The following is a 12,957-nucleotide window of genomic DNA, read 5'->3' on the forward strand; positions in this document are numbered from 1 at the left end:
TGAGGAAGCATGAGCAATCTCAAGGCTACAAGTCCATCTCCAAAGACCTGAATGTTCCTGTGTCTACCGTGCGCAGTGTCATCAAAAAGTTTAAAGCCCATGGCACTGTGGCTAACCTCCCTAGATGTGGACGGAAAAGAAAAATTGACAAGAGATTTCAGCGCAAGATTGTGCGGATGTGGGATAAAGAACCTCGACTAACATCCAAACAAGTTCAAACTGCCCTGCAGTCCGAGGGTACAACAGTGTCAACCCGTACAATCCGTCGGCGGCTGAATGAAAAGGGACTGTACGGTAGGAGACCCAGGAAGACCCCACTTCTTACCCCGAGACATAAAAAAGCCAGGCTGGAGTTTGTCAAAACTTACCTGAAAAAGCCTAAAACATTTTGGAAGAATGTTCTCTGGTCAGATGAGACAAAAGTAGAGCTTTTTGGGCAAAGGCATCAACATAGAGTTTACAGGAGAAAAAAAGAGGCATTCAAAGAAAAGAACACGGTCCCTACAGTCAAACTTGGCGGAGGTTCCCTGATGTTTTGGGGTTGCTTTGCTGCCTCTGGCACTGGACTGCTTGACTGTGTGCATGGCATTATGAAGTCTGAAGACTACCAACAAATTTTGCAGCATAATGTAGGGCCCAGTGTGAGAAAGCTGGGTCTCCCTCAGAGGTCATGGGTCTTCCAGCAGGACAATGACCCAAAACACACTTCAAAAAGCACTAGAAAATGGTTTGAGAGAAAGCACTGGAGACTTCTAAGGTGGCCAGCAATGAGTCCAGACCTGAATCCCATAGAACACCTGTGGATCTAAAAATGGCAGTTTGGAGAAGGCACCCTTCAAATATCAGGGACTTGGAGCAGTTTGCCAAAGAAGAATGGTCTAAAATTCCAGCAGAGCATTGTAAGAAACTCATTGATGGTTACCAGAAGCGGTTGGTCGCAGTTATTTTGGCTAAAGGTTGTGCAACCAAGTATTAGGCTGAGGGTGCCAGTACTTTTGTCTGGCCCATTTTTGGAGTTTTGTGTGAAATTATCAATGTTTTGCTTCATTCTCTTTTGTGTTTTTTCATTTAAGACAAATTAAATGAAGATAATACCAAAGAATTTGTGATTGGAATCATTTTCAGGAAGAAACTGAGTATTATCTGACAGAATTGCAGGGGTGTCAATACTTTTGGCCACAACTGTAGATATAACGGATTTATGGAACATTGTGATGATAGTGAGAGAATAATATGTATGATGATGATGATGATACACGATGATGATCGGCCATGGAAAGGATTAGTTTTGGTTCTATGCCATCGGAATACACGTTTTTATTGAAAATCTTCCGTGTGTAGGGAACGTTTTTTGGCTTGGCCTTCATGTATTTCTTTTTCCCAATTTTCAAACTGTTTATCCATTTGTGTTGATTACAATACGCTGAGTCGGCAGCGGAGGTTTGTTATTACACCGAGCCAATGAATCGTCTTTCTCTTTACATAAATTTTCAAGAGATTTTTTACTAAGATCAATTAAAAGTTCCATGAATTTAAAAGAACTGTTATTAGAAATATACATCTACTAATGAGAAGGTAGAAGGAAAGAATCAGATTACGAAGGGTGTATACAAAAAAACAAAAACATTGGGTGTATGACGCCCACATAGAGCGAGTGTGATTGGAGGTGGATATTATAATAGAGGGAAGGGGATCTGTTCTTGGTATAGGCATCGGTGGAGAAGAGGAGCAGTAGTCATCCATAATGTTTCCAACACATCTGTGGTGCCGGGCTACTTCACAAGAAGTGAGGGAACCTACTTCACTGAAAAATGGACTAAATCCTAAGATCCATGTGCTATAATTTACTTCTATACTGTTCACACCCTGGCACAGCATGGTCCTCCTAGGTTATATACCAGAGAACAGTCCATGGCATGGCACAGCATGGTCCTCCTAGGTTATATACCAGACAACAGTCCATGGCATGGCCCAGCATGGTCCTCCTAGGTTATATAAGAGAGAACAGTCCATGGCATGGCACAGCATGGTCCTCCTAGTCTATACACCAGAGAACAGTCCACCACATGGCACAGAATGGTCCTCCAAGGTTATACACCAGAGGACAGTCAATGTCATGACACAGCATGGTCCTCCTAGGTGATAAAACAAAGAACAGTCCATGATATCGCACAACATTGTCCTCCTAGGTTATTCATCAGACAACAGTCCATGATATGACACAGCATGGTCCTCTTAGGTTATACACCAGAGAACAGTCAACCTCCTGGCACAGCATAGTCCTCCTATGTTATACACCAGAGAACAGTACACCTCCTGGCACAGTATGGTCCTCCTATATTATTTACCAGAGAACAGTCCACCTCCTGGCACAGCATGGTCCTCCTAGGTGATACAACTACAACAGAGAACAGTCCATGGCATGGCACAGCATGGTCCTCCTAGGTGATACAACTACAACAGAGAACAGTCCATGGCATGGCACAGAATGGTCCTCCCAGGTGATACAACAGAGAACAGTCCATGGCATGGCACAGCATGGTCCTCCTAGGTGATACAACAGAGAACAGACCATGGCATAGCACAGCATGGTCCTCCTAGGTGATACAACAGAGAACAGACCATGGCATGGCATAGTCCTTCTAGGTTATATACCAGAGAACAGTCCACCTCCTGGCACAGCATGGTGCTCCTAAGTTATACCCTAGAGAACAGTCCACCCTCTGGCACAGCATGGTCCTCTTAGGTTGTACACCAGACTGGCAGTAGTTCTTGAATGGTTCTTGTATTTCTGCTTGGCCTGCTGAGTAGTTTCACTCCTTCTCAGGCTCACCATCCGTGATCAGCAGCAGCTGCTGGATTTCCTGCTGGAGCTTCAGCTCTAAGATTTCTACAAGAATTGATTGATGCAAATTCTGTTGAATTCCCATCCTCTGCAACAGGTTGTCCGTCAGCCTCAGCAGAGCCCGTCCTGCCACGAAAAGCCATAAATGATTACTCCCACGTCATCCATCCTCCATCACTCAACATGGGTTCTCATGTCATCCACCATAAATAAAGTCTGCTCACATCATTCACCGTCACTTATGTCATCTCAAATCATCATCACTAATTATGTCCGCTCACATCATCCAACTTCACTAATCATGTCTGCTCATATCATCCATACTCCATCACTAATCATCTCCGCTCACATCACCCATCATGTCTTCCCATGTCATCCATCCATTCTAGGGTGGGTGATGTTGAAGGCTCCTGGAATAATTTCTTGTACCTGAGATGTGATGGGAATATGCTGCCTGGACCAGGCCGGCCGTGTTCTGTAGGGGTCCATACTGCAGCCATGAGCAGACATCTTGTACTGACCAGTCACTGACTGGCTTCTCCCATATCTCCTCATCCTCTGATTCCTGTGACATCAAACCCTGGAAAATAAGAGAAGACTTCTGTGAACTCAGCACCGGCCTTATCGGGGATGGATCGTCCACCTGCACCTGATCTGGAGTGGCACAGGCAGCTGACGACAGGCAGAATATACAGGACGCTAACGTGAGCCGATGATCCTCCAGTACGGCACTGACCGACTGCTCATCACACTACAATCACTCTGCTCCATACCAGGAGTAATACCGGAGGAGAACGTAGTAGAGCAATGCACTGTGGGAAAGACATAAAAAGAGCTCTCCTCCAGAAGGAAGGAAACCAAATCCTTACACTCATCCTGAGAACAGCACCATCACATAAACCTTATGACCACGTTCACACGCTCAGTATTTGGTCACTATTTTACATCAGTATTTGTAAGCCAAAATCAGGAGTGGAACAATCAGATGAAAAGTATAATAGAAGGACGTTCATCACTTCTATATTATCACCCACTCCTGGTTTTGGCTTTCAAATACTGATTTAAAATACTGACCAAATACTGATAGTGTGACCGTAGTCTAAGTCTAATCCCGGCACCCTCACATTCATCTCAGCTCAAAAACCTACAACATCACAGACATCCTAAGAATATAACACTATGGACACTCACAGTCCTCCTGGATATTACGCCTGGACACTCATGCTCATCCTGGATATTACACCGGGACACTCACAGTCCTCCTGGATATTACGCCTGGACACTCATGCTCATCCTGGATATTACACCGGGACACTCACAGTCCTCCTGGATATTACGCCTGGACACTCATGGTCATCCTGGATATTACACCTGGACTCTCTCGCTCATCCTGAATATTACACCTGGACTCTCTTGCTCATCCCAGATATTACGCCTGGACTCTCATGTTCATCATAAATATTACGCCTTGACTCTCATGCTCAACCTGGATATAACGCCTGGACTCAAGCTCATCCCATATATTACGCCTGAATTCTCACTCTCATCCTGGATATAATGCCTGGACTTTCAAGCTCATCCCGGATATTACAGATATAACGCCTGAACTCTCACGCTTATCCTTGAAATTGCGCCTTGACTATCATGCTCATCCTGAATATTATCCCTTGACTCTCATTCTCATCCTGGATATTACACCTGGACACTCATGTTCCTCCTTGATATTACACCTGGACTCTCACACTCAACTTGGATATAATGCCTGGACTTTCACACTTATCCTGAATATTATGACTGGACATTCACAGTCCTCCTGGATATTACGCCTGGACTCTCATGCTCGTCCTAGATATCACACCTTGATTCTCACGCTTATCCTGGGTATAAGACCTGGACTCACACGCTCATCCTGGTATAACACTGGGACTCACACACTCATCCCTGGTATAACACCGGGTCTCACGCGCTCATCCCGGGTATAACACCAGGACTCACACGCTCATCCTGGGTATAATACCAGGACTCACACACTCATCCTGGGTATAACACTGAGACTCACGCTCATCCTGAGTATAATACCGGGACTCACGCTCATCCTGAGTATAACACCGGGACTCACACACTCATCCTGGGTCAAACACCCGGACTTACACCTGCATCCTTAGTATAACACCAGGACTTACACGCTCATCTTGGATATTACACCTGGACTCTCACACTCATCCTGTGTATAACACCAGGACTCACATGCTCATTTTGGATATTACACCTGGACTCTCACGCTCATCCTGGGTATAACACCGGGACTCACACACTCATCCTGTGTATAACACCGGGACTCACATGCTCATTTTGGATATTACACCTGGACTCTCACGCTCATCCTAGGTATAACACCGGGACTCACACACTCATTCTGGGTATAATACCGGGACTCACATGCTCATCTTGGATATTACAACTGGACTCTCATGCTCATCCTGGATATAACACCAGGACTCACACGCTCATCTTGGATATTACACCTGGACTCACACGCTCATCCTGGGTATAACACCGGGACTCACATGCTCATCCTGGGTCAAACACCCGGACTTACACCTGCATCCTTAGTATAACACCAGGACTTACACGCTCATCTTGGATATTACACCTGGACTCTCACACTCATCCTGTGTATAACACCAGGACTCACATGCTCATTTTGGATATTACACCTGGACTCTCACGCTCATCCTGGGTATAACACCGGGACTCACACACTCATCCTGTGTATAACACCGGGACTCACATGCTCATTTTGGATATTACACCTGGACTCTCACGCTCATCCTAGGTATAACACCGGGACTCACACACTCAGTCTGGGTATAACACCGGGACTCACACACTCATCCTGTGTATAACACCGGGACTCACATGCTCATCTTGGATATTACAACTGGACTCTCATGCTCATCCTGGATATAACACCAGGACTCACACGCTCATCTTGGATATTACACCTGGACTCTCACACTCATCCTGAGTGTAACACCGGGACTCACATGCTCATCCTGAGTATAACATCGGGACTCACACACTCATCTTTGATATTACACCTGGACTCTCTCGCTCATCCTGGATATTACACCAGGATTCTCACACTTATCCTGGCTATAACACTGGGACTCTCACGCTTATCCTGGGTATGACAGATGGATGCTTATCCTTGGTATTATTCTGGGATTCTCACAGAGAGGGAGGTTATTGTCACAACCCGCCATTGTAGGCCGTGAATCCGCGCAGTCAGACATTCCGGGGTCAATACCAAAAGATCACGAAGTAAACCAAGGGAAATTACAATGTCATAAGTCAGGTTACATGCCAGGGTCAGAATACCAGAGAAATAGCGGATAAGCAAAGGGGCAATAACAAATGGGTAGACAAAACATGGTGCAAAGGTCAGCAGCAGAATATCAGATGCAATGGGGCAATAACAAACGGGTAGTCTGAACACGGTCCAAAGGTCAGCAGCAGAATATCAGATGCAATGGGGCAATAACAAACGGGTAGTCTGAACACGGTCCAAAAGTAAGCAGCAGAATATCAGATGCAATGGGGCAATAACAAACGGGTAGTCTGAACACGGTCCAAAGGTCAGCAGCAGAAGATCTGAACTTACAGCACGGGGTACAGGCAAACACACCAGAGAGCACAAGCGTAGAACAAGCTTTTGACTGGCGGTGATCTGGGCCAGACAGCTCACCTAAATAGCAGGGCAATTACCAAGAACAGGGAGCACCTGTGGAAATCTCTGCACCTCTCAGTTAGATAGGTCAACAGAGCTGTCAATCAAAGCTCAGCACGCCCCAGCACAGGACAGGATGACAGAGCTGTCCATCATTGAGTCCCAGACAGTATGAGCAGAAGAATCGTGACAGTTACTTGATGAAGAACACAGTGTTACCTGTGAGGATGCCGCCATATTTAGAGTCCAGGTGTGACGTGTGACCCTCAGAGCCAATCCGACCTCCCGTCTGCACCTGTAAATAATAAAAGGTACATGTAGTGCAGCCCATGTCTTATCTGATGGTAAGAGCCATATAGTGACTGTCACACTAAAAGGTACATGTAGTGCAGCCCATGTCTTATCTGATGGTAAGAGCCATATAGTGACTGTCACATCTCCAGTGTCACCAGCACAGGACATGGAGGACACAGCAGAGGGCACGAGACAAGAGGCATGAAACCTCTCCATTGTGATCCTTACCTCCTCAGACCTGTCCCAGGTGTAATCTCAGGGGCGTACCTGACATATTCTGCTGCCCTGTACATTACCGGGGGCAGATATATGTAAGCAGAAGGACCGGGCAGGGGGCACCTTTCTTGCGCCGGGTCTGGAACTGTCAGGGCTGTCTCCCCTGTTGTCCGGGGAAAGCTTAAGTAACCAAACCGACCTTTGCACTCAGCAGCAGGGAGTGTAGTTAGCTCAGGAAGAGCGGAGCATGCGCAAAAGCGAGCGGACTTGGCGGGAAGAGACTGCGCGCAGAGGACAGGGGTGAGCGCTCCTGCCCTTGAGTTCCAGGACTACACAGGCCCGCGCTAGAGCTTCCCCGCTGCTGCCAGTACTTGTGAGAGAAGACTGGGGGTGCGCCCGCTGATTGTGACTAAGCAGGAAGCTGAGCGCTCTGGGCCTGTGAGTACCACTCGGAGCCGCTTGAGAGAGACCGAGAGTGGAAGTGCTGGCAGCGCTCTGCTTCCCCAGTATACTTTTGCCGGATCACATTGGGCTCAGACCGAGCGGTGGCTTCCATCCTTCCAGCCACACTGGGCTCAGCGCAAGGTACCGGAGAACATCCGCTGCCGGCAGAAGACGGACCACCATTATTCCCAGGACCTCCATGGACAAGCACCGCGCCAGCTGTTGTCGGCGATTCTGACTTTCAAGCAGCATTCTACAGGTGTATGGATCGCCCCCGTAGGGCAGTGGGGTACTCGGTACCGGGTCCTTCGGTTCTCAGGGGGATGTCATGGTGGCTGACCCGGTCTGTGGCCCTCGGGAGGTCCGTTGTAAATGGGGAAAGGTCTTTAAAGGGATAATGTTCGTGACGCCACCTGTGGTATTCGGTCAGGGTGACCGACGCTGCTTAGGGGTCCGCTGGGGCGATGTTATGGCAGCTAGATGGTATACCTTCCCACAGGTGAAGTGTATCCCCAGGGCTTCCCAGTGTGTAGATGGTGAGAGGCGCAGTGAAGAATGAAGACACAAGGTTGCAGTCTCTTTACCTTTTACTGAAGGCTTCAGCATCCACAGTCCAGAGCACCAGATCACGGGGCAGGCAGAGTCCAGCCGGTCTGAAGGAAAATCCAGAGTCCCCTTATCCAAGTGGAAATCAGTAGCCTTCCTCTAGCGCCAGGGTGTTGTAGTACCTTACTGCTGAGCCTCTCATAAGGTACTTACAACTGTTGTAGATGTTATGTCTCTTTCTCTGTCCCCCTGATGGTAAGGATAGGACAAACCCGTATGACTGATGGCCTGAGGCTTTTTACAGGGACTCTAGCACGCCCCGGCCCCCACAAGTTGCCACCGTGCCTCCTGGGTATAGGTCGGGCAGGTAACGTGGAATTAGCTGTCCTGCCGGTCTCTGGATCAAGGCATAGAGACTGTTGCTTCCTCGGTGTCCCGGCTACCGGATCCTGCGCCTCAGAAGGAGGCAGCCTTTGCAGGGCAGAACTCCTTCTGGTTCCCTCTCCTTTTGCTATGACTTCGTTTCTCACCCTCTACAATACAATTCGCTGTTCGTGTCTCTTTCTTAGGATGCTGCCGCACGTCGGGCAGGCGCAGCTCCGTGGCTTTCTGTCTAGGCCTCTGACAGGATCCAACCCCTGTCAGGGACCACCCTGTCGGCAATGGATCGATGTTCCTCCTTCCTCTCTGTCTGCCTGACAGGTACTGACTGCGTGAAGCTCAGCCAGCTTCTGACTAACTTCCTATCCAGACCACCAGTTTTACCTAATTGCGAAGAGTGCCCTAATAAATAGGAGCATAGCTCCCCCTGGTGGACTGGAGTGTGAAGTGTGTTGTATGGTTTGTGATACCTGGTAAAGAGATCTCCTTTATTGCCTTCAAATGTAACATCACTCCCCCTAGAGGAGAATGATATTACTGCAATGACCAGGACCCTGGGGCACTGCATGTACAACAGAACTGTCATCACCTTGCTCAATAACTCTGCATATTCTTTAGCAATTAGATTGTTTATTCCCCTGTTTAACCCATCATCTCCCAGCAAGGAGTTAACCCTCTGTTCAATTAAAACGGTTATATTTGTTAACCCTTGCTCTGCATTCTATGTGTCACTGCATCCCGCAACCTGCTCACGTACAGATCTGGCAAAAATTAAGAGAGCACCACATCAAATCCCTGTCATGGCCGCCCAATCTCCAGACCTGAACCCCATTGAAAACCTCTGGGAGGTAATGAGGATGATGGATAGTCACAAGTAGGGTTGAGCGAAACGGGTCGGCCATTTTCAGAAGTCACCGACTTTTGGCAAAGTCGGGTTTCATGAAACCCGACCCGACCCCTGTGTGGGGTCGGCCATGAGGTCGGCGATCTTCTGAATCTGGTATCGGAATTCCGATACCGAGTTCCGATATCGGAAATCGGTATCGGAATCCACATTTAAGTGTAAAATAAAGAATTAAAATAAAAAATATTGATATACTCACCTCTCCGACGCAGCCTGGACATCGCCGCTGGTAACCGGCATCTTCCGTTCCTAAGAATGGCGCTTGAAAGACCTTTCGATGACGTCACGGCTTGTGATTGGTCGTGGCCGCCCACGTGACCGCTCAGCGACCAATCACAAAGCCGTGACGTAATTTTCAGGTCCTAAATTCCTCATTCTAGGAATTTAGGACATGAGAATTACGTCACGGCTTTTGATTGGTCGCTGAGCGGTCACGTGGGCCGCCGCGACCAATCACAAGCCGTGACGTCATCGAAAGGTCCTTCACGCGCTCATTCTTAAGAAGGAAGGCTGCCGGAAAGAAGCAGGGCGCGTCCGAGGGTGAGTATGTACCTAATAGGAATATACTCACCCTCGGCTTCTTTCCGGCAGCCTTCCTTCTTAAGAATGAGCGCGTGTGTAGGGGACGGGGATCTGGCGAGCCGTACAGACGGGTGGAACCATTGTTGCCGGGAGTCGGGGTTCCGGGGGACGGATTTAAAGGGCGGAAGAGAAGCCAGGCGGAGGTGACAGGAGACAGAGTGACGCAGGGAGAGGGGTGGATTAAGGAAAAAGCGCGGGAAAACTCTGAGGAGGGGGAACTGCAGCGCAGTTGTCGTGTGTGTGCAGGCCGCAGTGAGACTTGCTGGAAACGGGGAGAACGTGCAGCCGACGCTGCGGACAATTACCAGAGCCCCCAGAAAGCGGCGCAACCGTCGTCAGCGACCCCCAAAGCAGAGGGGTAGCGCTGATCATCTCCGGGACAGTATTACCGCGCTCCCCGGGAGTATCTTGCCGGAAACTGCTCCGGTCCCTCCTGGGTTTGTCTCAGCTGTCACTGATACGGATTACTCCGCTAATTCTCCTCGAAAAGACTCCTCTTTGGACTTGGAAACTGTTACCCCGGACCAACGTCCGCCTGCAGGGGGTGACGCAGCACCGCAACAGACATTCTGGACTCGCATTTGCACCTGGGCCCGTCGACGGAGGACACCTCCTTCCCCCGCCATCAGGACTACGTCGCTGACGGAGCTTCACCATCAGGACTACGTCGCCGACGGAGCTTCACCATCAGGACTGCATCGCTGAAACGGCGCTGATAAGTGAACTTTGTTGACTTTGACTTGTTAGGGGGTCGCTAGTGAGGCGCTGTCGCGTTCCGCGGGTATAGTTCAAGGCGCCCAAATAGTAGATAGGATTTACTGTGAAATTGTGAACTTGTATTTTAGTTCCCTGCGTGGAAAACGGTTGTCATCTTTGTTGGGTTGGAAGTTAAAGGAAAGTTAAAAACGTTACTTGCTTTCTGGCTCCTTTTTGTCCCTGCATCCTTCTTTACCTGCGGTCCCTTCACGTGAAGGACCTTTCGATGACGTCACGGCTTGTGATTGGTCGCGGCGGCCCACGTGACCGCTCAGCGACCAATCAAAAGCCGTGACGTAATTCTCATGTCCTAAATTCCTAGAATGAGGAATTTAGGACCTGAAAATTACGTCACGGCTTTGTGATTGGTCGCTGAGCGGTCACGTGGGCGGCCGCAACCAATCACAAGCCGTGACGTCATCGAAAGGTCTTTCAAGCGCCATTCTTAGGAACGGAAGATGCTGGTTACCAGCGGCGATGTCCAGGCTGCGTCGGAGAGGTGAATATATCAATATTTTTTATTTTAATTCTTTATTTTACACTTAAATATGGATCCCAGGGCCTGAAGGAGAGTTTCCTCTCCTTCAGACCCTGGGAACCATAGTATCCCATTGCACTGCATTGGGTTTCGTGTTTCGGCCGACCCCGACTTTTTTATAGGATCGGCCGATTTCACTCGACCCGACTTTTGAGAAAGTCGGGTTTCGTGAAACCCGACCCGATCCTATAAAAATAAAAGTCGCTCAACCCTAGTCACAAGCCATAAAACAAAGAAGAACTGCTGACATTATTGTACCAGAAGCAGCATAAGGTCACCCAGGAGCAGTGTGAGAGACTGGTGGAAAGCTGCCAAGACGCATGAAACCTGGGATTAACAATCATGGTTATTCCACAAAATATTGATTTCTGAACTCTTCCTGAGGTAAAACATTAGTATTATTGTTTCTAAATGATTATGACCTTGTTTTCTTTGCATTATTTGAGGTCTGCAAGCACGGCTTTTTTTGTTATTTTGACCATTTCTTATTTTCAGAAAATAAATACAAAATGTATTGCTTGGAACTTCGGAGACATGTGGTCAGTAGTTTATAGAATAAAAGAACAATTTACATTTTACTCAAAAATACAAAGCGAAAAATCAGACAAACTGAACATTCTGCAGTGGTCTCTTAATTTTTGCCAGAGCTGTATATGAGGGGCCTCCAATGGGGGGTAGCACTGGACAGAAGTTCTGGGGGGCACCAGGTTAGCGGCATTTATTAATAAGGGCTGACTGGCCTCTAAATCCATGTAAAGGTGGAAAAGTATCTAATGAGGCAGGAGGGAAATCCTGAGTGTGCAGGCTTCAAAGAAGAAAATCCAGCCCGAGGGGGAAACTGGGAGATGCACCTTCACACACTCCCAGGTACACCGCCTGCACCCTCACGCACTCCTCTGTATGCCCCCTGCACCCTCATGCACTCCCAGGTACACCGCCTGCACCCCACAACATCCCAGTATGCCCCCTGCACCCTCAGACTCCCCCGTATGCCCCCTGCACTCTCACCCGCTCCACCATAGCCCCTTGCACCCTCACGCACTCCCCCGTGTGCCCCCTGCACTCTCACTCACTCACTCCCTGGGCTGGTACACAGCCTGCACCCTTGCACTTGCTCTCACCTGTTACAGTGTCTGTGGCTCTCACAGGGTCCTGGTTGGTGAATGATTGATTCCTCAGGGTCAGAGTACAGAGCAGGGTACAGACAGTTCCTTGGCTCGTGTCTTCAGAGTCCCTGTGGCACTCAGGATACACAGACCATCTGGAGATGGTGGCCGCTCTTCTCTCCTCCTCGCTGATCCATCCTCAGCTTTTCCACAAGCCTTCCGGTATTTTCACAAAAATGTTTCCCTCGTGGGAGGAACCGTTGTAGCAGCAGCAGCAGCAGCGACCAGTGCCAGGTTCACAGATGAAGATACAGATAATTACACGGCCATGATTGGCACAAGATCTCCTATACATGTTCCCCATCTCTGCCCCGTGTGAACGCCCCACTGATCGGATCCCGCAGAAAACACAAGTGTGGCTAGATAGAAGCGTCAGCTCATCCGGCAGAAAACACAAGTGTGACTAGATAGAAACGTCAGCTCATCCGGCAGAAAACACAAGTGTGACTAGATAGAAATATCAGCTCGTCCCACTGAAACCACAAGTGTGACTAGATAGAAACGTCAGCTCGACCCACAGAAAACACAAGTGTGACTAGATAGAAACTTCAGCTC

The 12,957-nt window shown here is 48.6% G+C and overlaps 1 protein-coding gene across 5 annotated transcripts in view; it reads right to left on the reverse strand.

Moving 5' to 3' along the window:
- Positions 1 to 1,471: 1,471 nt before the first annotated feature.
- LOC143808842 (sterile alpha motif domain-containing protein 12-like) overlaps positions 1,472 to 12,957 on the reverse strand; it is a 40,867-nt gene continuing 29,381 nt past the window's right edge. For 3 of the 5 annotated variants that reach the window (XM_077291949.1, XM_077291947.1, XM_077291948.1), the window contains exons 2-4: positions 6,795 to 6,870; positions 3,275 to 3,425; positions 1,472 to 2,971 (exon numbers count right to left, since the gene is read on the reverse strand). In XM_077291949.1, the coding sequence (XP_077148064.1) occupies positions 2,814 to 2,971; positions 3,275 to 3,425; positions 6,795 to 6,812 (327 nt within the window). In that variant the 5' untranslated portion in view covers positions 6,813 to 6,870 and the 3' untranslated portion in view covers positions 1,472 to 2,813. Of the gene's footprint in view, positions 2,972 to 3,274; positions 3,426 to 6,794; positions 6,871 to 8,113; positions 8,306 to 12,357; positions 12,675 to 12,957 lie in introns of those variants that run through there. The other 2 variants (XM_077291950.1, XM_077291951.1) reach the window with 2 other exon arrangements.

Source organism: Ranitomeya variabilis, chromosome 2 (assembly GCF_051348905.1).
Source record: "Ranitomeya variabilis isolate aRanVar5 chromosome 2, aRanVar5.hap1, whole genome shotgun sequence".
NCBI classification, from domain to species: domain Eukaryota; kingdom Metazoa; phylum Chordata; class Amphibia; order Anura; family Dendrobatidae; genus Ranitomeya; species Ranitomeya variabilis.